Source organism: Phyllobates terribilis, unplaced genomic scaffold, assembly GCF_046119375.1.
Source record: "Phyllobates terribilis strain yellow unplaced genomic scaffold, ASM4611937v1 Scaffold_8__6_contigs__length_399053987, whole genome shotgun sequence".
NCBI lineage: Eukaryota > Metazoa > Chordata > Amphibia > Anura > Dendrobatidae > Phyllobates > Phyllobates terribilis.
In genome coordinates this window covers 260,200,790-260,226,183 of record NW_027362768.1, presented here as the reverse complement: position 1 = coordinate 260,226,183, position 25,394 = coordinate 260,200,790, and the positions used below count along the sequence as shown (strand labels likewise).

The window sequence follows — 25,394 nt, the reverse complement described above, 5'->3', positions numbered from 1 at the left end:
CATTGGTTTTAACGGTGTTCGAAGGTGTTTGACGAACAGTTCGACGAACAGTTCGGCGAACACACGGGTGTTCGACGAACCGAACCGAACTCGAACACTACGGGGGTGGCACAACACTAGTCATTATTCCTCCAGAGCAAAAATCCCTTCAAATTGGTTTTCTGATCACTGCTAATCATTCAAAAAGTTTCCTGATAATAAATGAAACGTTTGCAATTATTTACCAAAATGACCTTATTAGAATGATTGTAAGTAAAAACCTCAGTGTAAAGCCACGACCCCATTATCAGTATTCGGTCAGGATTCATTCTCAGGAGTGGGAGACAAAACCAGGAGTGGGTGATAAATGCAGAATTGGTGACTTGTTTCTATTATACCTTTTCTCTGATTGTTCCTCACCTGGTTTTGGCTCCCACTCCTGAGAAAAAATACTGATAGTGGGGCCGTGGCCTAAGGCCGGTTTCACGCATTCGACATTCACAGTCCGCGTGATGTCCGGACCAGCTGCGGGTTTCCTGACCCGAACTCAACAACCTCATAGGCATACATAATGATGTTGATTTCGGGTCAGGAAACCCACAATTGGTTCCTGACACCCTACAGACTGTCATATATGAGGCTCCTGATTTTTGGGTCAGGAAACCCACAGCCGGTCAGGACATTATTGTCCATTCTAAAGTTATGAATGTCAGATGTTTGAAATCAGTCTAACAAATGTGCTAAACTGTTCTAAATTGTCCACCGTTCTAGGGAAAAAAATGTTTTAATTGAAAATTTATGTGAATTTCTGAATGAAAACAGTAATTTTAATTTCCTTGCCCTCATCATTATCCTTGTGTTGTTTGTATGTCTGTATGACATCCACATACTTATTGCAGAAGCATCTGTAAGGCGGTGGAAAGCTAAGGTCCCATCTGGTTAAAAAATGATCTTTCTTCTATGTTCTTTCCTTTATTTTCAGGGTCGGAAAGAGTCCTCTTGTAAAGCACTGTCACATTTGGGCTCATGTTATTACCATGTAATTTGGTACTGATGGTTCACTGCAGGTTTGTCAAGTGTTATGCTGATGGTGGTATCGTAGTACGGGAATAGTTTGGATATCTAGCTGGTAGGACACGTAACTGATGAGCGTGAGTGGTTAGTTTGCTGGAACCTTATAGCGGTAAATGTTGCCTTACAGGACAGACTAGTGTATGTACCACATAGGGAAGCATAGTCAACACTGCGACTCTATACTAATACAGCCGAAGAGTTAAGCCCCCGTCTCACATAGCGATATCGCTAGCGAGATCACTGCTGTGTCACGGTTTTGGTGACGCAACAGCGACCTCACCAGCGATGTCGCTATGTGTGACACTTTGCAACGATCAGGCCCCTGCTGTGAGGTCGCTGATCGCTGCAAAGTGTCCTGGACCATTTTTTGGTCGTTGGCCTCCCGCTGGCCAGCACACATCGCTGTGTGTGACCAGCGGGACCAACGATCAGGCTGGTAACCATGGTAAACATCGGGTTACTAGGGGCACACGCGCACTTAGTAACCCGCTGTTTACCATGGATACCACTCTGCTACGGTGCGCGGGAGGTTACCGTTCACCTTAGCAGAGTCGTATCCATGATAAACATCGGATTACTAAGTGCGCGCGTGCCCCTAGTAACCCGATGTTTACCATAGTTACCAGCCTGCTCCTGGTTCAGCAGCAGGCTGGTAACCGGGAGCAAGACATCGTGGACGATGTCGCTGCTTCCCTCATCGCTGGTGAGCCTGCCTGTTTGACAGCTCACCAGCGATGTATTAGCGATGCAGCAACGATCCCTGACAGGTCGTATCGTTGTCGGGATCGCTGCTGCATCGCTTAGTGTGACGGGGCCTTTAGAGTCCTGCTATCTCCTCAGTAAATGAGAGAGAAAAGCCCATTATATGAACCAGCACTAATGTGAGACAGGTCGGTGGACCCACTAGTCATATTAACCCTAGAACGCATACCTGGGGCCTCGCAGGCCTGCCCTATTAATTGTTTTCTATTTTCTGCAAGATTTCTTCAGTTAGAATTTTGAAACTCTAGGTATTCCTCAGGTATATAGTTGTTTGTCATTTTTGTTTGAGTTATTCCATGTTATTTGCACACGGGCCTAAAAGGCCCCAGGTATGTGAAAAAGTAGATTTTTATGGTCATGCGTTCTAGGGTTAATCATAGGTATGGCTACTCCACTGAGAAATCATCAGCAGGGGACAGGCATCAAAGCAAGGCCAGACAGCTAGTCTAACACATCTGGACAGAGGAGCCTTAATGGCTGCTATGCCCTTATTCGGACCCTGGAAAAGGATAAACATGGATGAGGACTTTCCCCAAAAAGATGTTGACTTCAATTATTGGAGAAGACATCGTCTAACATCCAAGAAAAGTATTTTTGCTTTCCCCTGTGAATTAGGATTATCACAGAATGAGGGGCGCACAATCTCTTGTAATCAATGATGCTTGGATGATACCTTGGGAAGAAAGGTAGGGTCAGGACTAATGGCTCTAACCAAAAAAAAGGTGGTAAACCCACAGTTTACAGAAATGACCTGCAATTTACAAACTCAACTGGCTGAAGCGAAAGCTATTAACAACACTGTCTTTAAAGCCCCCGTCTCACATAGCGAGATCGCTGCTGTGTCACGGTTTTGGTGACGCAACAGCGACCTCACCAGCGATGTCGCTATGTGTGACACTTTGCAGCGATCAGGCCCCAGCTGTGAGGTCGCTGATCGCTGCAAAGTGTCCTGGACCATTTTTTGGTCGCTGCCCTCCCGCTGGTCAGCACACATCACTGTATGTGACCAGCGGGAGCAGCGATCAGGCTGGTAACCATGATAAACATCGGGTTACTAGGGGCACACGTGCCCCTAGTATCCCGCTGTTTATCATGGTTACGAGCCTGCTAAAGTGAGCGGTAACCTCCCGCTCACCGTAGCAGAGTGGTAACCATGATAAACAGCGGGTTACTAGGTGCGCGTGTGCCCCTAGTAACCCGATGTTTACCATGGTTACCAGCCTGCTCCTGCTACAGCAGGCTGGTAACCAGGAGCAGGACATCGTGGAAAGATTCTTTCCACGATGTCACTGCTCCCCTGATCGTTGGTGAGCCTGCCTGTTTGACAGCTCACCAGCGACCACATAGCGACGCAGCAACGATCCCTGACAGGTCATATCGTTGTAGGGATCGCTGTAGCGTCGCTAAGTGTGACGGTGCCTTTAGGTAAGTAACCTTCTAGGGGCCCGAGTAAGGGCATCAAAAACTACATTCAAATCCCAAGAAGCTACCTTTGGGCTAGCAATGGGCCTAGATTTCAAAGAAGTCTGTTACAGTAATGCAGGAATTTTTTCCAAAAAATCCCCCATCCTCTCAAATTCCAGGCGGTCAGGTGAAGAATCCGAACACGAGGATGAAAAACTGGGTCTTGGGACAGCAGCTGAGGAAGCTCCGGCAGTATCCAAGGGTCTCAGATAGACATGGTCCTTAGACATGAGAACTAAGCCCTTCTAAGCCAGAATGGTGCAATTCAGGCATTCTCTTCCCATATTTTTTCAGAATTAGAGAGAGAGCGGGAAACCCAAAGGCTAGGGTGAAATCCCGCTTCTGAAGCAGAGCATACACCTCACAAGGGAACACCCTTGGGTATAGGAAAAGAAAACTTCGACTTCGTCGATTCTCCTGGGTATAAAACAGATCTATCTTTGGAAGCCCCAATAAAACTATCTGCCTGAAAACTTTCTGATTCAAAGACCATTCCTCCTGGACTAGCTGATGACGGCTTAAAAAATTTGCCACCGGGTTCTCCGACCCTTTGAAATGAAAGCCTGAAAGTGAAAGGGGATCCAATTCTGTAAACTCTAGAATTTTATCTACTCCTGACATGAGGGATAGAGGGATCATGTTGTCTAATAAGATTACTACAATTTCCCCTTGGATCCAAGGCATGGCTTCTCCCAGGGCCATAATGACTGCTGTCAATTTTTTTAGATTTGAGGAATCATCTTTTACAGACCGGTCCCACAATTCCTGGAAGCACCAACTGTCAAGGTGGGCCTCCCACACTCATGGGACAGTCAGTGGAACCCCTCTGAAGAGATCTTTCTTTCAGCCACCAACCAGGTCAGAGAGTTCTGAGATTGAAGCTTATATAAATTACTGATTTTTTTCCCTTGCAAAAAAAAAAAAGGTTCATATAGTATGAAGTATGCACAGATGAAGCAATACCTCCCACTACAGTTGTAGATATTTCAGATAAACTGCATATAGAGTAAAAGTGCATAAATAATTACTCATCTTAATATGCAGGGACACTGCCTTCCCAGTATAGTATAGGGGTTCCACATTCCTCAACGCGTTTCCCCGTGTAAATCAAGGTTCATCAGGAGAAAAAATGGGATAATAATGTAATAAGGTATCCTGCTGATGGTTTGCAGTCTACTCTATATGCACTTTATCTGAAATATCTAAAACTATAGTGGGAGGTATTGCTTCATCTGTGCATACTTCATACTATATGAACCTTTTTTTTTTTGCAAGGTAACCTGCTGTTATATCCCAGCCTGGGGAAGTTATTTATCTATATATTAGAATGTGGAACCCCTATACTATACTGGGAAGGCAGTGTCCCTGCATATTAAGATGAGTAATTATTTATGCACTTTTACTCTATATGCACTTTATCTGAAATATCTACAATTGTAGTGGGAGGTATTGCTTCATCTGTGCATACTTCATACTATATGAACCTTATTTTTTTTGTTTGCAAGGGAACCTGCTGTTATATCCCAGCCTGGGGAAGTTATTTATCTATATATTAGTTTGTAATTTTAGAGTACTACTATCACCTGGTGATTATACTGCTAACTGCAGCTAGGTATTAAGCATATTCACATTAACAGGTGATATGCTGAGATGAATTAGAGGATTCAGGAATAATATTGTACTGATGTCGCCTCCACCGGGGATCTTTTTTTAATCAAAATAAATGAGTAATATATTCCAGCGGTACTCTTAGTGACTAATCTTGCTATTATGATCTATGACTGTTATATAAGAATAGACTTTTGTGAGAGACTCTGAATGGTTGGGTCTCTCTGGACTACAAGTCGTCTTGTTAGACGTTATAGCCTATAGCTTGAGGTCTTTCTATATATCCACCTGAGCTAACATTTGATCATCTTTTCACAAATTTTATGTCTATTTCTAATACAGTATTTGTTTGTGTGCCTTAAGGCAATATTTTAATGATATCTAGTAAAGGTTATTTTTTATGTTTTTTTTGATGTGAGACACATTCCCGTTAGACTTGTCCGGCCTCGATCAATACACTTGTACCCATCTAGTTGGCACATGACCGCATGTATGCAAATCACATACTTGTGGTCACATGCCCGCCACCAGAGAATCCTGACAGCGTGCAGTGTGCGCTCTGTGCGAGGATTCACAAGTCTGCAGTCACATAGAGTCACATAGTGTAAGGGGGGCTTGTACTCTGAGGCCGGACAACCCCTATAATTGTGTAAATGCAGTGAACTATAACAGATCCATGTACATTTAGACTTGGTCATTTTTACCACATAAGCAACTGCTATAGAAACCAATCCCCAAAACTCTACCCCACAAAGGATTGTATTTTTACCATTAACAACTAAGACTCGTTCTGCAAAAGACGAGACCCCATAGGAGACGAGGTACTACAAGGCGGCATGAGAAGAAAAATGCCATCGGGAAGGTTCAAACGATCTCCCCCCGATGCGATCGTATCGGTCACACACAGCCCGCACTCCGTACAGCAGCACAACCGCATTCTGCCCCATCCTCCTCCTGTGAACTGTGCTGGACTCTAAGCAGTGAGGGAACAATTCACAGGATCCAGAGCAATAAAAAGGAACAGATCGCACGGTGCACCGTGCTGTGCCGCACTGTGTGACCCGGGATTATCTGCCACCACTCCCAGCATGGCTTGCGGCATAACTCTTCTCACTGTGCTTCCTGTCTGTATCGTCTAACTGCATCACCCGCGGCACGCATGCGCAGTGCCACTCCATAGAGTATGGCTACGGTGCTGTCCAGAGCGCTGAAGCTGCCAGGTGAGTCTTCACCGCAGAGAGCTGTGTGTGCGGAGGGGTCATCAGCCCCCCTATATGAGGAGCTCCGGTACAGCGGGTCACCGGGGATGGGGCTGTTTATGGCTGCGGCGGCTTCCAATACAGTATGGCTGCAGTTATATACTGTGTGATGTATGTAATGCAGAGGTGATGGGGATATGAGCTGTGCTCTCACTATGGGAATCATGTGTAGAGTGGAGTGGCGCATATATAACATGGCAGGATCTGATCTTTCCTATCCCTGTCCTCAGCTGTCATCTCTGCGGGATCTGATCTCCCCTATTCCTGTCCTCAGCTGTCATCTCTGCGGGATCTGATCTTTACTATCCCTGTCCTCAGCTGTCATCTCTGTGGGATCTGATCTCCCCTATCCCTGTCCTCAGCTGTCATCTCTGCGGGATCTGATCTCCCCTATTCCTGTCCTCAGCTGTCATCTCTGCGGGATCTTATCTTTCCTATCCCTGTTCTCAGCTGTCATCTCTGCAGGATCTGATCTTTCCTATCCCTGTGCTCAGCTGTCATCTCTGCAGGATCTGATCTCTCCTATCCCTGTCCTCAGCTGTCATCTCTGCAGGATCTGATCTCCCCTATTCCTGTCCTCAGCTGTCATCTCTGCAGGATCTGATCTCCTCTATTCCTGTCCTCAGCTGTCATCTCTGCGGGATCTGATCTTTCCTATCCCTGTCCTCAGCTATCATCTCTGCCAGATCTGATCTCCCCTATTCCTGTCCTCAGCTGTCATCTCTGCAGGATCTGATCTCTCCTATCCCTGTCCTCAGCTGTCATCTCTGCAGGATCTGATCTCTCCTATCCCTGTCCTCAGCTGTCATCTCTGCAGGATCTGATCTCTCCTATTCCTGTCCTCAGCTGTCATCTCTGCAGGATCTGATCTGTCCTATCCCTGTCCTCAGCTGTCATCTCTGCGGGATCTGATCTCTCCTATCCCTGTCCTCAGCTGTCATCTCTACGGGATCTGATCTCTCCTATTCCTGTCCTCAGCTGTCATCTCTGCAGGATCTGATCTCTCCTATTCCTGTCCTCAGCTGTCATCTCTGCAGGATCTGATCTCCCCTATTCCTGTCCTCAGCTGTCATCTCTGCAGGATCTGATCTCTCTTATTCCTGTCCTCAGCTGTCATCTCTGCAGGATCTGATCTCTCCTATCCTTGTCCTCAGTTGTCATCTCTGCGGATCTGATCTCTCCTATCCCTGTCCTCAGCTGTCATCTCTGCGGGATCTGATCTCCCCTATTCCTGTCCTCAGCTGTCATCTCTGCAGGATCTGATCTCCCCTATTCCTGTCCTCAGCTGTCATCTCTGACGGATCTGATCTCCCCTATTCCTGTCCTCAGCTGTCATCTCCGCGGTATCTGATCTCCCCTATCCCTGTCCTCAGCTGTCATCTCTGCAGGATCTGATCTCCCCTATCCCTGTCCTCAGCTATCATCTCTGCAGGATCTGATCTCCCCTATCCCTGTCCTCAGCTGTCATCTCTGCAGGATCTGATCTCCCCTATTCCTGTCCTCAGCTGTCATCTCTGCGGGATCTGATCTCCCCTATTCCTGTCCTCAGCTGTCATCTCTGCGGGATCTGATCTCCCCTATTCCTGTCCTCAGCTGTCATCTCTGCAGGATCTGATCTCCCCTATTCCTGTCCTCAGCTGTCATCTCTGCAGGATCTGATCTCCCCTATCCCTGTCCTCAGCTGTCATCTCTGCAGGATCTGATCTCCCCTATTTCTGTCCTCAGCTGTCATCTCGGCGGGATCTGATCTCCCCTATTCCTGTCCTCAGCTGTCATCTCTGCAGGATCTGATCTCCCCTATTACTGCCCCCTGCTGTCATAGTAGGAATAGAAGAGATTACATCCCTTGTTAAACCCTATAGCTCATCAGCATGATAATTGTAATCCACTTCATTGCCCCTTTTGCCATTGCTCTTTTCCTGTTGATTATGTTCAGACTCAACAGCACCAAAAAACAGACATATGGCACAATGTATGTAGAAAAAAAATATTAGAGGGACCCTCTGTCACACTTTGTGATTTGTCCTTATATTACATCATTTTTCTTACCAAAGACTGAAAGACAATGTCTTTGATGTTAATGAAAAAATACTTAAGGCAGGGAATGTTCTAAAGGAAAACGGGTAACTCACACATTCATCCTAATTCCCCATCCACTCCAGTGGTCCCAGATGTTTTTTACTTGTTTTGCAGGGATGACATTCTAACTTCCCACACATGACCACTGCAGACAATCACAGTCCTTAGCAGTGGTGACTGCAGCGTGGGCTTTTAATTGGCCCCAGCAGTCACGTGTAGGTAGTCAGAACGTCATCGCCGCTGGGCAAATGAAGGACTAGCAGGGTTGTATTAGGGGAGCTTTATAAGATTTTATTTCATAGGGAACCTGTGGGGTCTCAGAAACCTCCTCCACCCCCTACAATAGAGGATGTGACTCCAGCTTCCCAGTAATGTCTCTGATACCTGAAATAAATGTTATTACTGGAGAAATAAACTTATATTACTAGCTCATCATGTGTAAATCCTCCTGACTAGTGCGGGGAGTTTCCTCACTGTAACGGTCCGGCTTTACATGCTGTACCTGCACCCTGCTGGCATGATTGACATCCTCCTGACTTGCTGCGTCTTTTCTTCTGTGCCTAGGAAGGAAGGACCTCGGGTGCATTCACGAGACTTGAGATGACGCAGCGGATCAGGAGGATGTCAGTCATGCCCCGGGGGGAGTGATCACAGCGTGGAAAGCCGCCCTGCGCTCCTTGAAGAAACACCCCTCTGGATTAGGCAGGTTCATTTGGATATGCCGAAGACAGCATTGAAAGTTTATTTTTTTGGTAATAAGATCTATTGTCTCAAGCATCAGAGCAATTATTGGGAAGTTGGATTCATGTTCTCAATATTAATGGGGGCAGTTAGTGAGGCTGTAGGGGCCATTTCAAGGAAAAAACAAATTGAGCATATACGTTATAGTAAATAAGTAAACAGTAATAGTACATGTAAATAACATGGGGGACTTACAGTGGGTACGGAAAGTATTCAGACCCCTTTAAATTTTTCACTCTGTTTCATTGCAGTCATTTGCAAATTCTAAAAAGTTCATTTTTTTTCATTAAAGTACACTCTGCACCCCATCTTGACTGAAAAAAACAGAAATGTAGAAATTTTTGCAAATTTATTAAAAATGAAAAATTGAAATATCACATGGCCATAAGTATTCAGACACTTTGCTCAATATTGAGTAGAAGCACCCTTTTGAGCTAGTACAGCCATGAGTCTTCTTGGGAATGATGCAACTAGTTTTTCACACCTGGATTTGGGGATCCTCTGCCATTCTTCCTTGCAGATCCTCTCCAGTTCCGCCAGGTTGGATGGTGAACGTTGGTGGACAGCCATTTTTAGGTCTCTCCAGAAATGCTCAATTGGGTTTAGGTCAGGGCTCTGGCTGGGCCAGTCAAGAATGGTCACAGAGTTGTTCTGAAGCCACTCCTTTGTTATTTTAGCTGTGTGCTTAGGTTCATTGTCTTGTTGGAAGGTGAACCTTCGGCCAAGTCTGAGGTCCAGGGCACTCTGGAAGAGGTTTTCATCCAGGATATCTCTGTACTTGGCCGCATTCATGTTTCCTTCAATTGCAACCAGTCGTCCTGTCCCTGCAGCTGAAAAACACCCCCATAGCATGATGCTGCCACCACCATGTTTCACTGTTGGGATTGTATTGGGCAGGTGATGAGCAGTGCCTGTTTTTTTCTCCACACATAGAGCTTAGAATTGTCACCAAAAAGTTCTATCTTCGTCTCATCAGACCAGAGAATCTTATTTCTCATAGTCTGGGAGTCCTTCATGTGTTTTTGAGCAAACTCTATTCGGGCTTTCATATATCTTGCACTGAGGAGAGGCTTCCGTCGGGCCACTCTGCCATAAAGGCCCGACTGGTGGAGGGCTGCAGTGATAGTTGACTTTGTGGAACTTTCTCCCATCTCCCTACTGCATTTCTGGAGCTCAGCCACAGTGATCTTGGGGTTTCTCTTTACCTCTCTCCCCAAGTCTCTTCTCCCACGATTGCTCAGTTTGGCTGGATGGCCAGGTCTAAGAAGACTTCTGGTGGCCCAAAACTTCTTCCATTTAAGGATTAATGGAGGCCACTGTGCTCTTAGGAACCTTGAGTAATACAGAAATTCTTTTGTAACCTTGGCCAGATCTGTGCTTTGCCACAATTCTGCCTCTGAGCTCCTTGGGCAGTTCCTTTGAGCTCATGATTCTCATTTGGTCTGACATGCACCGTGAGCTGTGAGGTCTTATATAGACAGGTGTGTGCCTTTCCAAATCAAGTCCTATCAGTTTAATTAAACACGGCTGGACTCCAATGAAGGCGTAGAAACATCTCAAGGAGGATCACAAGGAAATGGACAGCATGTGACTTCAATATGAGTGTCTGAGCAAAGGGTCTGAATACTTATGACCATGTGATATTTCAGTTTTTCTTTTTTAATAAATTTGCAAAAATTTCTACATTTCTGTTTTTTTTTCAGTCAAGATGGGGTGCAGAGTGTACTTTAATAAGAAAAAAATGAACTTTTTAGAATTTACCAAATGGCTGCAATGAAACAAAGAGTGAAAAATGTAAAGGGGTGTGGATACTTTCAGTACCCACTGTACGTGTACTATTACTGTTTATTTTTTTGCTTACTATAAGGGATATGCTCAGTTTGTTTATTTTCTTGGGTTTTGTCTGGAATTCCCGCAGTGTGAATGTGCTCTTTTGTAGTAGGGACACTGTTACCACCAATAGAGTTCAGCAATGTCGGATGAACTTTACTAACCCCACAGGGGAGTGATCATCTGATGAATTTACCAAGGCAGGGGAGGCAGTATGTTCTTACATTGTCCACTTGTTTACTTTTTGCTCCTAATGATACAAAACCATACACAGAAAATCATGAAAAAATGGACTAGATCTGTTCGCCCATTTATTTATATTTACATGTAAAACCATGGATGAATTTTCCATATTCAATTTTTGAGACAATCTGTAAGCTCCCAGGGCTCTGTGATGTTCATCCACGTCTGTAGCACAAGGACATCATTGAGCCGTGTTTGATTGTTCTTGGATCGGAGCTTCTTGGGGTCTCCACCTGTGCATCCACAATCAGGGTCTGTGATCGCTGCAGTACGATCTGCTCTGCTGCTTCCTACATACATTATCTCTACAGTGGATGGAGGAAATGTGAAGAATCAGCTTTGTCTTCAGTAATTTATGAAAGGGCCGCTTTTGGAGCAGCTTTTTCTGCTTAGTATTTTCCAGGGTGCAGGCGGAGGTATGTTTTTGATGTACACAGTTGCTGTTTTTATGTCCTCAGATGTAAAGGCTGCTATCTCTGCTGAACTTTGTGAAAACTGGAGGAAATGATTTATCCCTTGAATATACGGTATATCACTGTCAGGTTGAGCTGAGAGGCGCACAGTGTAACATCCGCAGCCTGGTAGCTTCCCCTATAACCTCTTGTTCACAGGCAGATACATTGCATACAATGGGCAGCGATCCACGATCTAGGAAGTTGCACGGAGCTGTTTAGCTTTTATTTTCACTAATGATTACAAAGTGGTTTGATGGTCACTCATACCCTCTCACTATTATTATTGCCAGCCGCACATCTGTTTACGCAAGCAGATGTGCTGTCGACCGGCAATGATTTTTATGGCTTACTTCCGGTCACATTCCGACTAGACTGACCAGCCTCTCTCAATACACTAGCATTGAGTGAGGCCACGGCCATCTATTCAGCGCATGACCGCATGTGTGCAAATCACATTCTTTCGGTCATACATCTGCCGTCGGTAAATCTTTGCTCAGTGTGCGATGTGAAGATTCACAAGTCTGTAGTCACATAGAGTGACTGCAGACTTGTAGCCTAAGGCCGGACAACCCCTTTAAAAGGTAGTTATATGAAGATAGTGTCACGGGTTTACCGCAACGGAGAGGGGCCAGAAGACCACAGCGTCTGAATTCACGTACTCCTGCACTGATTAGAAGCACTTCAACATCATATTAAACGGTGCAGTTTTCTGCTACCATTGCAGGGGTACTATTTAGTTGAGAGTTTCTGAAGCTTCCCAGCTTTGATATTCTCAACTGTTCAGTGTTGGCCACTCCCCTCTGCTATATATACTCTCCTCTGGCAATCAGGGATTGCCAGTGTTACTTTTATACTGCCTGGTTCTGCAGTTAGAGGTGTTGGTTGTTTGAAGAGGCATTTGGAGTGTTCTTCTAAAGGTTGTTGCTTGGTGATTTGTCTGTGTGCATATCCTCATTCTCTCCTATTTGTTTTTCTTCCTTTACTTCCCGGTGTTCCACTTTTTTTGTGAGTGCATATTTGTCACGGGTGTGTCAGAGGTGACAGACAGTCGCCCTGCAGTTGGTTGCAGGAGATCTCTACATTTGGCATTACAGACATCTTCTTAGAGGCTGGCTGTCTCTAGGACCCAGCGGCTACCTCCCTCTGGCTAATTAGCTCCCTGGCCTGAGTGTATAAATACCTGCTGTGTTTCAGAGGGAGGTGCTGGCGATATTCATTACTACTTGTGAGCCTTTAGCAAGAGCAGTACTTTGTCCTCTCTGGAGCTTGAGGCCGTGTGCGCATTTGGCTGGAGTCATCTAAAGCTAAGCAATCCCCCCCCCGTTTGTCTGCCCTTGTTGTCTACAGAGTTTAGTGGAGATCGACTAGTGCTAATCTCCTTCCTTCCCTAGCCTTAGCTATACACCACGGAAAGTCAGGGGGAGGCACGCGTGCGGCGATTGGTGAAGAGTCAATATAGGGACGGCAGTTGAGACAAGGTGACACTAGACTGGACTCGGAGGTCTCCACTCCCCCCTTTCCCTAGTGTCTGGGCTCCCTTTCCTTCTTCCCTCTGTGTTGCACTAAGTCTTTCCCACACCCTGCGTGACAATATTGGCATGATTGTGATTTTCATTTATTCCTGTACATCCTTGCTTGTTAGTCTGGTTTGTGTATTCTTATATACAACTACTCCCCACTTCCCTGGGTGAGTGGAGGGGACAGATTAGGGTTGATTCAGGAGCTCAGCAAGGCACATAGCCCCGGCGTCTTCACCATTAGATGTAATCTGGGGAGCAGGGATAGGTAGGGCGCCCCTAGCTTTAGGGAGAGGGAAGAAGACCCTAACCCTGGGATGACAAACAACAGTTGCGTGACAGATAGTCCTGTGAAAGGGAAATGGCGCAAACAAAATTATTCCTGAACAAGTGACCACATTTGGGTTCATCACAGATTTTGTATTTTTGGAAAAATGAAAGCAAATCTGTCACTAGATTTTACTGTATAAACTGCACACCTTATTAGAGGGTTTCACTGGTCAGATGATAGTCATTTCATATCTATAGGATAAGTCATAAATATCAGATCGGCACCCCCACCAATCAGCTGCTACTAGGTCTGGCAGCAGCCGGATGTAAACACTTAACGGAATTTGGAATAGGTGCTGATGTGCGCTTGCAGCCACTGAGGGAATGAATCCACTCTTATGATGCTAAAAGTTCCACATTCTGCCGATAGGTGCAGGTCCCAGCAGTTGTCCTCCACAAATCAATAACTTATCACTTATGATCAGGCAACGTTCAGTATTTTACATCACTTATTTTTAAGCCAAAACCAGGAGAGGAAAAGTATAATAGAAACACTTCACCACTTCTGTATTTTTCACCCACTCCTGGTTTTGGCTTACAAATACTGGTGTAAAATACGTACCAAATACTGAACGTATGAACGTGGCCTTAGGATAGGTGATTACTTGTTTTCACCTGAAAAGCTCTCTAAGTGCATATTTGCTACTGTGTAATAGACACAGGACAGGGAGGGGTTAAACATCCAAGTAATTCATCTCTATTGTAAATAAAGAATCTTCACCTCATTTATATCAGAGAGAACAAATTACCTCTATACACAACACAATCCCCTATACCAAGACCAATAATACCACATACAAAGGCCAAATACCGCCACACCATGACCAGACCTTATATTGCTACCACATAGTGACCGAATAATACCACATACAGGGGATTAATACAGTCACACCATGACCAGACCATGTATTTCCACCTCATAGTGACCGAATAATACCACACACAAGGAAGAAATAGCACCACACCATGACCAGATCTTATATTACCACCACATAGTGACCGAATAATACCACATACAAGGAACAAATACCGCCACACTATGAACAAAACACATATTGCCACAACAAGGTAACCCGAATAATACCCCATATAAGGAGAAATATCGCCACACCATGACCAGATCACATATTACCACATAGTGACCGAATAATACTACAATAATGATCATGAATAAAAACCACAATACTACTAACATGAATATTACCACTGGTGATATTATACATAGGAGTTCTGTATATAGTGTCAGTGTACAGGTAATACAGTGATAACCAGTGACATTATACACAGGAGCTCTGTATATATTGTACAGTTAATACAGTGATCACCAGTGACATTATACACGGGAGCTCTGTACATAGTGTATAGTGTACGGGTAATACAGGGATCATCAGTGACATTATACACAGGAGCTCGGTATATAGTGTACAGGTAATACAGTGACATTATACACAGGGGCTCTGTATATAGTGTCAGTGTACAGGTAATACAGGGATCACCATTGACATTATACACAGGAGCTCTGCATATACACATGTGGTCAAAATTGTTGGTACCCCTCGTTTAATGAAAGAAAAACCTACAATGGTCACAGAAATAACTTGAATATGACAAAAGTAATAATAAATTAAAAATCTATGAAAATGAACAAATGAAATTCAGACATTGCTTTTCAACCCTGCTTCCACAGAATTTAAAAAAATATTAAACTCATGAAATGGGCCTGGACAGAAATGATTGTACCCCTGAAAATGATGTGACAAAAGGGACATGTTTAATCAAGTTGTGTCCACTAATTAGCATCACAGGTGTCTACAATCTTGTAATCAGTCAGTGGGCCTGTATATAGGGCTACAGATACTCACTGTGCTTGTATATAGGGCTACAGATACTCACTGTGCTTGTATATAGGGCTACAGATACTCACTGTGCTGTTTGGTGACATGGTGTATACCACACTCCACATGGACCAGAGGAAGCAAAGGAAAGAGTTGTCCCTGGAGAATAGAAAGAAAATTATAGACAAGCATGTTAAAAGTAATGGTTATAAGACCATCTCCAAGCAGCTTGATGTTCCTGTGACTACAGGTGCACATATTCAGAAATGTAAGATCCATGGGACAGTAGCCAACCTCCCTGGACGTGGCCGCAGGAGGAAAATTGATGACAAATCAATGAGACGGATAATATGGATGGTAACAAAAGAGCCCAGGAAAAATTCTAAAGAGATTAAAGGTGAACTTCAAGCTCAAGAAACATCACTGTCAGATCGCATCTTCCATCGTTGTTTGATCCAAAGTGGACTTCATGGGAGACGACCAAGGAGAACACCATTGTTGAAAAAAAATCATAAAAAAGCCAGACTGGACTTTGCCAAACTACATGTTGACAAGCCACAAAGCTTCTGTGAGAATGTCCTATGGACAGATGAGACAAAAATGGAAGTTTTTGGCAAGGCACATCAGCTCTATGTTCACAGACGGAAAAATGAATCCTATCAAGAAAAGAACACTGTCCCTACTGTGAAACATGGTGGAGGCTCTGTTATGTTCTGGGGCTGCTTTGCTGCATCTAGCACAGGGTGTCTTGAATTTGTGCAGGGTACAATGAAATCTCAAGACTATCAAAGGATTCTAGAGAGAAATGTGCTGCCCAGTGTCAGAAAGCTTGGTCTCAGTCGCAGGTCATGGGTCTTGCAACAGGATAATGACCCAAAACACACAGCTAAAAACACCCAAGAATGGCTAAAAGGAAAACATTGGACTATTCTGAAGTGGCCTTCTATGAGCCCTGACCTAAATCCTATTGGGCATCTTTGGAAAGAGCTGAAACATGCTGTCTGGAAAAGGCAACCTTCAAACACGAGACAACTGGAGCAGTTTGCTCATGAGGAGTGGGCCAAAATACCTATCAAGAGGTGCAGAAGTCTCATTGACAGTTACAGGAATCGTTTGATTGCAGTGATTGCCTCAAAAGGTTGTTCAACAAAATATTAAGTTAAGAAGAGTACCATCATTTCTGTCCAGGCCTATTTCATGAGTTTAATTTTTTTTAGGTCTAAGGGGTAGCGTTTCTCCTTATGGAGAGTGACACTCCAGCTCTGGCACGTCAAGGTAAGGAGGCTTATTCGCCATGCAATGCTCCTCTGGGAAATTTAATATGCAAATTGCCTCTTCAGAGAAAAAGAGGACTTGTACTGTATTGCGCCACCTATTGGAAGCAGCAATCCTACAAGTCACAATCAACCCTTTAACTAATCATGCAATATGACTTAGGATAAAAGCCAAATCAGAATCTCAATTTGCAGACACGGTGTTTCGGGCTGTTGGTCCTCGTCACTGCTTCCAATAGGTGGCGCTATAGAGTACAAGTCCTCTTTTTCTCTGAAGAGGCAATTTGCATATAAATTTTTTTGTAAATTCTGTGGAAGCAGGGTTGAAAAGCAATGTCTGACTTTCATTTGTTTATTTTCAAGGATTTTTAATTTATTATTACTTTTGTCAGATTCAAGTTATTTCTGGGACCATTGTGGGTTTTTCTTTCATTAAACGAGGGGTAACTACAATTTTGACCGCGTGGTGACGTTGATGTGCGGCGCATAGCCGTGACATTTAAAGGCTGCTGGCAATTTAACATCACTGCTATGCATCTCGCACTGATGTCAGCGCCCGGCGAAAGAAAGGGTCAGATGTGGTTTATATGGCTATTGAACAGCGCTATGATTACAACGGTGGCAGGTTGGAATGATGTCGACGTCTGAGCATTGGCCAGGTGCCCTGGGTCCCTTGAGGTGGCGTTACCCTATAACTTTCCAAATCAACCCAATCTCCGACACTTTTACAGCAGCATGTCATATAGTGCTGGACTATAAATCCCAGCAGATCACCAACAGCAGCACATGTAAACCATTACTATTCATTCATCTAACCTGTGCTTTTGAAGAGCTTGTCCACCTGGTAGCACTCCACCAGCTGCCCACAGTAGAAATTAGGGGAGTACCTGGAGCCTGTAATGGCTGAGATGGCTGCTATAGTGAGACCCCTGGTGGTAGGTTCCAGGGATACAGTGACATGAAGGAGCGGAGACACCAGCAACAAGAAGAGGAGCCACGTCCCAGGACTGGACCTCTTGACAGCAGTCATGAGAGCTGGGAGCAGCGCAGGTGCAGAAGAGCCATATGGTGCTGTGAGGTGCTGGCCGACGGCCAGTGAACATCCCTGCTATGCACCGCGCACTGACGTCAGCGCCCGGCGCATCGCAGTGACGTTCAATGACAGTGACTCGCACGGCCTTTGATTGGCCAGTGCCACTAAACGCCACTACTATGCGCCGCAAGGTGACGTCAGCGCACGGTGCATAGCAGTGTCACTCCCGGCAGCCACCCTAACTTCAGTAGTATGTGCCTCTGATAGGTCCAACAATGGTAACCGGCTGGCACCCACTATATCCCGCACAGGGGGCCCACCGGAGGATTGTCCGGTGTCCCGGTGGGCCAGTCCGACGCTGATAGCAGCTGATTGGTGGGGGAGTCGGGTGTCGGACCCCCACAGATCTGATATTAATGACTTATCATGAATGGGAGAGCCCCTGTAATACATCTCTTAGACCTGATGAGGATGGTGTACTCATATTTGAATTTCCATATCAGAATGGCAGTGGAATTCCCTTTGAAAGTCTAACCTCCACCTCCACCCACATCCTGACTGACAGCTCCTCAGTGTGCCTCCTGCTGCTGAGATCTCATGAGCTATTTCATCCTATAGCTGCACGCATCTTCATTTCAGGATTTTACAGCCATTCTTAAATGGTCTTTTAGAGTAAATACATCAGCCTCATCAGGTTTAAGAGATCTGTATAATAATGTATGCAGTTTGTTTTGTGAAATCTGATGACAGATCCTGTTTACGCGGCTTGTCATATCTGCCATACCAGTGCCAAGGTGTTTTACCCTAAGGTTGTCTCCTATAATACCAGTAGGCCAATCGCTCCCTTAGTACTGGGGTCTCACAAGGCCGTGAATATGTATTAGATTGGAAATATCTACTTGCATATATATATTTACCCATTAAAAGGATTTTCCCTAGTACATAGTTTTAGTATGTTCTCTATTCTTATATCTTCTTGTTCTGTAAAGTTCACATATTGTCATATATACGTGTTTCAGTCCGCTTGTATGAATGTGTGACGTTATGTCCCGGTGGCTATAGGTGGTCCACGTCAGCTGCCTACATAATACAGCTATTGTGATATAGTAAGGTAATATTGTCCTGTCTCAGAAAAGCCCTGTGCATTACAATGCCTCCTCTGTACATCTTAGAACAGTTTAGCCTTAACCCTTAAGTATTCAGCCTTGTTTGGACCTTAAGGCTACATTCCCACAATACTCTTTTGGTGAGTTTTTGATGTAACAGATTTTCTGCACCTATTAAGTAACTCAGGTTACTTGTGTTTTTTTAATTGCATTTTTAAGTGCATTTACATGCGTTTTTATCATATTTTTGATGCTGTGGTTTTTGTCTTTTGTTGGCATGTTATGTTTTAAAGGAGTTGTCCGGGACTTTAACATTGATGGTCTATCCTTAGCATAGGTCATCAATGAGGGTGGGACACCCGACACCCCCGCCGATCAGCTGTTCCTGGTATCGGCGGTGACTAGAACTGCTCAGTTATGGAGCTGCATAGAACAGCTCCATCGATGGAATAGTGGCCGCAACCAGGTGCTGCACATCCACCTCCTATTGATTTTGAACAGGTGGCAGATGTGCAATACCTGGCCGGCGGAGCTGTGCAGCATCCGGCCAACACCAGGACCAGCTGATCGGCGGGCGTGCTGGGTGTCGCACCTTCACAGATCAGACATTGATGACCCATCAATGTTAAAGTCCTGGACAACCCCTTTAAAAAAAAGCTGCTTTGTTCTTGATACTTGCTGGTATTTGGCTTTGACAAAACTTTATTGATACATTCATGTGAAGATTCCATGTGTATTTGATGCGTTTCCGCCGAGAAATGCACTAAGAACGCATGTGCATCTAATGCAAGTCTATGGGTAACATCTGCAGATATAACTCGGCGTTCTGGCAAGAGAGATTGACATGTAGTAGATTTGAAACTCGCACCGCAGGTCAGGTTACGCTGAGTTAAAAAAGAAGCACAGCGGGCATGAGATTTCTATACATCCCATCCACTTTGCTGGGACGGTAAGACGCTGCGTTTTTTGTGCAGTGAAAATACATAGCATCAAAAACTCCTTGTGTGCACACAGCCTAAAGGATCAGTCCCATCGGTGGAGGTCTGTCCTCTATGTCTGCTTCATTTTTCCTGCAAGTTCTTTTTTTCATTCTTTGCAATCCCAAAGCCATAACTTTTTTAACTTTTTCATTTATGTAGCCATATGACTGTGTTTTTATTTAAATTTTGGGCCACATGTAATGTATCAATAAAACTTTAATTCATTTTTTTTGGGGTAGGGGAATGGGATAAAAATAAGGACATCTGTATATGGACGACCATATACACTCCATTAGGCTGCAGCCTCTGCGTTTTTTATGAAAATTGCAGCAAATAATATTTTTTTTCTGCAATCATGGCATAAAAATTCACTGCAACCGTGTGAATGCAGCCTCACAACTGAGTGAAAATGAAAGCAAAGATCACTAATCAACTCTTTATAGTGGTTTATCTGCTGGTGTACAGGACCTGCATCATCAGAGATAACGAGCCACGCCAGCCGTAATGTGGCCATTATTTTTAGGGTTTCATTTTATATTTATTGTGTAGTAAAAATGTTCATTTTATTCTGATGGCATTATGATTACAATGATACTATATTTATATTTTTGTGTCAATATTTATATTTGTTTTTTTTTTTATGTTTTACTTTTCCATTGTAAAAACTCTTTTCTTGTCTGTCATTTATTGTCACTTGTCTTTTCATCTCTCGCCTTGTAGTATTTATTGATACTGGTTTGTTGTACCTATGACTTATTGCTCATTCTTTTCCTCTGTTCTGAGGAGGCTGAATAAACCAAGAACAGCTATTTGGGTTTGTTCACAGTGCAGAATAACGAATGCGTTCATTTCATAAAACGGCAGTCCCTGACTTACCAACATCCAACTTAGGTACGACTAGGTAGTTATGAATGTAACCTAATTGCTGACCTCTCCGACCATCCCGCTTCCTGCCGTCCAGTTCTCGCATTTCCGACCTTCTCACTATGGTCCAGGACTTCCGGTTGCATCCAGACCTCAGGGGTTGTGACGTCAAGATGTGCGCTGCGACTTAACGACACACAGTGACCTCCGAGGCCTGAACACGCTCAGAAGTCCTGCCCTATGGTAAAGAGATGCAGTGTGTGATGGCAGAAAGAGGGGACCGGATGGCAGGCAGGGAGCAGTGGGTTGCCAGAAAGGTGAGCAATTAGGCGAGGATTGGTAAAAAAATAAAAATAAAAATAATAATACCCACCTCTCCAGCTGCTTGCTGTCTATTGTCTGGTCCTCTTCTCTCCACCGTCATGTGTCACATCTCTGGCCTTTTCAGTAAAGGCCAAGTCTTCTGGCCACGTCTAGACCTCAAATGTCACTGCATGTTGTAAAGTCATGATGTTGTGACGCCAAGTGATCTATGAGGCCAGGACGCGGCCAGAAGTCCTGGCCTGTAGTGAAGAGGCCAGAGATGTTCCCTGCTATGGCGCAAAGAAGAGAGAGATCAGTGATGTTGTGAGTGTTAGTTTTTTTTTGCCGGCCCTGTTCCATCGTAAAATTGGGGATGCAAGCAAACCAACAAAACGTATCTAATTTTTAATTCATGAACTGCCTGTACTGGGTCCTTACAGAAGTGGCAATACTAGTTAGGATAGTTTTTTTTAATTATGTTTCTAAATACTTTATTTTATTTTACATTTTGTTGTTTCGCTATTAGACTTTTCCCCCCACTAGGACAGTGGGATCGTTGATCACTTTCATAACACATTGCAATTAGTGATGAGCGAGCATGCTCGTTACTCGAGATTTACAAGCATGCTCGGGTGCTCGCTGAGTATCTTCAGCGTGCTCGGGTGTTATGTTTGAGTCACTCCGTGCTCATGATTTGCGACTGTTTGACAGCTTTAATACATTTGAGGAATGCCTGTTTCTTAGGCATTCCTCACATGCATTAAAGCTGTCAAACAGTCGCAAATCATCAGCATGCATGACTGAAACATAACACCCGAGCACGCTGAAGACACTCAGTGAGCACCCGAGCATGCTCGCCGAAAGGGTTAACAGAACATACTCGCTCATCACTAATTGCAATATATCTTTTTACAGGGTATAAGGTGGTCCATTAGGTCCAGCCTTTGACAGGAACCAATAGTTTTGAGTCAGTGGCCAAGGATTAGATTACAGGGGCATCAATGCACTTACAGAGAGGACCCCCTTTATCTGTTAAGGGAGTATTGACTGGCTTCTGAGAGGGAGAGGGGTATTAGAGATAAAGTGATATCTAAGGGGTATCGGAGATGAGGGGGGTATCGGAGAGGACTCAGATTTTACTGTTACTGTGTTGCAGGAAAGCAGATCTAGAAACTTCCAGGTAATACTTATTACCTTGTGGAAGTAAAACCAGTTTGGCTTGTGCTAGGCAGTCCTAGTGTGGGTGTACTGGATTATTAGGGTTACGCCGCCTTTCTAGCTCCTGCTGCTTTTGTGCTGAAAGTCTTCGATACGTTGTGTAAGCCGTGATGTTCGGACTGCTGGTTGACACACTATTTAGGGAAAACAAGACAAAATCTTCACTCCATGTCTTGGTTACAAAAATTGAGTGAGCATCCAGAAATGGGGACTATCAGCGGCAGTTGGTGGTATAATGTCAGTCTTTAATACCTGCTGTTTTTTTAGGGAAGAAGTCTCATGACCCCAGGGAGTATGATCCTCTTACACAGGCTGACAGCGATGAGAGCGAAGATGACCTCGTCATCAACATCCAGCAAAATGGAGTTCAGAATGGGAAGGGCAATCGAGGGGCATCCCAGGATCGTGACTCTGACATGGAAGGAATATCTAAGAGGGTCCAGCAGCGACCAGTAGACAGTAAACAGGATGGACTGTGTACCGCGGGAGCCCTGGATCCAGAGCTAAAGCCACCGACATCTTTAATATCGTATGTGCGGACCACAGTTTTTCTTCTGACTGTTGTCGTCTCGATGGTGATGGTGCTTGTCTGTGCTTTCCTCATCCCTTGCCCTATGAATGGTCAGCACAACATGTGGACGCTCCATGTCGGCTATGACACAGGTAAGCGCTGTGATTCAAGGTTGTGTTTTTTTTTTGCTAAGGCAGTGGAACATTGATTAGTGAAATAAAAAAATGTTGAAGTGGTGCGTTAAAGTAGACAAAAAATAAAAAACTGTCAAAAAACACCAAAAACTAGCATAAAAACCAGCACAAATCCAATAATAAATCCGGCCCAAATTGTCGTAAATATGTCTCGAACTCATGTTAATTCATCCATTTTTAAAAAAAATTATTTTTAGGAGTCTTGTGATCAGTATTGCTGCTGTTGTCATCCAGTTGTTTCCAGGACTAAAAAAACAGAAATGTTCCCAATTATATAATAGCCAGTAAATGTATGATGTTTTTAAGTAATTGTCCATTGATACATACTTTAGGTCCAATCCATCATTTGTGTTTTTTTCAGTCATTTTAGCTTCTGGTATTTACTGATTTTTTTTTTTTTTGCATTAAATTCATCAAAATGACGAATGTGGTTCATGAACTGTGTGCAAAATCAAAATGGCTCTTTATTTCTGTCTCTAACCTGTTTCCATACATCACTCATTATATTACAAAATCGTGCCCAAATATCTGGTGTACATAAACTCACCGCAGAGGGGAACCAGAGCACATTTGCATAAAAATTTAGCAACTTTTTATAAAGTCGCAATTGATAAATCAGCTGGAAACATCTGGAATCCCCAAAACCCGTCCACAATGGCAAACATTAAAAAAAACACATGTAAAATAGACTTTAGAAAAGGCATAAAACAAAAGAAAAATTAGGCACAAGTAAAAAAAAAACCAGGCAAAACGCACCAAAAACGAGACAAAAAAGGCACAAATTCACTAAGTCGGGCCCTATACTTTTATAGTATCTTTACCGTTCTCTTGTTGCCATTGTTCGGTTCCCGTTGCCTGTTTAGTGTCATCATGTAGGAGTGTTACATGAAGCCTGCACAGTGCCGTGGGCGGAATGATGAAGGACCCTGAAGTCTGAGGCCTTCAAGTTTGTTTTTCCTTCTCTGAAAATCCCTTTTTCATGATCTCCTGACGTGTCCGAGTCAGTAAATAATTGTATTCCCCACAATACAACGATTGCATTGTGCCGTTCCTGTTATTTCTCCTACTGGGTGTTCACCGTTGGTGGGGCGTACCTGCAAGTTCTGCCACTGTCCAATCGGTGCTGACAGTGTTAAGCAGGGGAGGGATGTCCCTTTGACAAGACCAGTAACACCCAGTTGTCTATTTAGTCATACATTTCTAGGAGAATAAGAGGAGAGGCACAAGGTAGAGTTAAAAGAAGAAATGTAGTCCAACAGATTAAATTCTGCCAAGGCTTTATTCAAGCTTTATGATCTGTGCGGACAAAGCCGGCAATCATTCACGCATTTCACGCTCTGGTGGAGCCTTTAGTCATTGAACATTCAGGATTATATACCGCTGGCAACCAATCAGCTGCTTACAAAGTAACCTCATATTATAACAATGGTATATGACTTCTATATGTATAAACTGGGAAAACACATGGACGCATAGGAAAAAGACATTAAATAGACTTGCTAATATTAATAATGTAGTATTATATCCTTTTAACTCTTTGAGTGTCCAGATTAAGGAGACAATTCAGACGGTTGTATCCTGATACAAGATAGGGAAGTTTTTTCTAACAGTAGAGCAAATTGCATTAAATTGTGTCGAATATCTACTAGAAAATATTGGCGTTCAATTGTCAAACGGAGATTCATTTTTGTTATGTTGTAAAAATTGTTGGTGGTTTCTATAAACAACAATACGATGCTCTCGTCATAGAGACCAGGTATTTGTAACCTCGATTTTCCAATCTTCACATTGTTTTTGTAACCTTTACTTCATATTCATTTTACTTGGTGCAGTTGCATTTAAAGAAGCCCTCCTAGGATTTACTTTTCTAAATCTGTGTATATGTGCAATGAATGTAATGTAGTGTCAGGGTATTAGTGTACTCACCTAGTGCTGCTCACTCCGGGATCCAGCGCTCTTCTGTTCCTCTTCTCAGTGATGTCACCACTCTTCAGACTCTCCGGATTTCACTATGCTCTATGTGTGATCCGGGGGTCTCATTTACAATGTAAGTCTATGGAGCCTTGTTCTGAGCCTCGTTCTGACTCTCTATAGGCTTACATTGTAAATGCCACTTCCAGGTCACGCAGTGTGACCCGGAGAGTCTGATGAGCGGTGACGTCACCCTGAAGAGGAGCAGAAACTGGAGGCAGCAGTAGGCGGATATATTAATACGCATATTAAATTACATGCATATATACTCAGGTTTAGAGAAAAAAGTTCCTGGGAGGGCTTCTTCAACCTGCAACAATTTACAATAAGTAGTAAAGTCAGATAATAATTTGACATTTTTAGATTTGCCTATTTCTTGATCCAGAAGCTGCAGTTGAGGCATTACTATGGTTTGTTGCTGCAGATAGTGATTTTAATGTGGATTTACAATCCTGTGTATTACATGACATATATTATCTCCTGAAACAACCATTTTTTGCAGTTTAAAGCACCACTCCAGTGTTTTTTTTCTTTTTATTCCGGAGTGGTGTCACTAATGTCTTTTCCCTGCCCCTAGTATTATATTCACCAGTTGCCTTCTTCAGCTCTTCCCGACACTGTTTCAGTCCCGTACCGCCATCTTGTAAACGCAACTTCGGACTGACCAGAAGTCAGAGGTAATGGTCACAAGCTTCCAATGTAAGTCTATGAGATCCTCCCTCTGGCCTTGTACTGACTCTCATAGACTTACATTGAGTAGTGAC

At 43.9% G+C, this 25,394-nt stretch overlaps 1 protein-coding gene across 4 annotated transcripts in view; it reads left to right on the top strand.

Moving 5' to 3' along the window:
- Positions 1 to 5,958: 5,958 nt before the first annotated feature.
- The window catches only part of FAM234B (family with sequence similarity 234 member B), a 45,875-nt gene continuing 26,439 nt past the window's right edge, over positions 5,959 to 25,394 (top strand). For 2 of the 4 annotated variants that reach the window (XM_073644195.1, XM_073644194.1), the window contains exons 1-2: positions 5,959 to 6,107; positions 22,222 to 22,617. In XM_073644195.1, coding sequence (XP_073500296.1) covers positions 6,071 to 6,107; positions 22,222 to 22,617 — 433 coding nt within the window. In that variant the 5' untranslated portion in view covers positions 5,959 to 6,070. Of the gene's footprint in view, positions 6,108 to 8,789; positions 8,978 to 22,221; positions 22,618 to 25,394 lie in introns of all 4 variants that reach the window. The other 2 variants (XM_073644196.1, XM_073644197.1) reach the window with 2 other exon arrangements.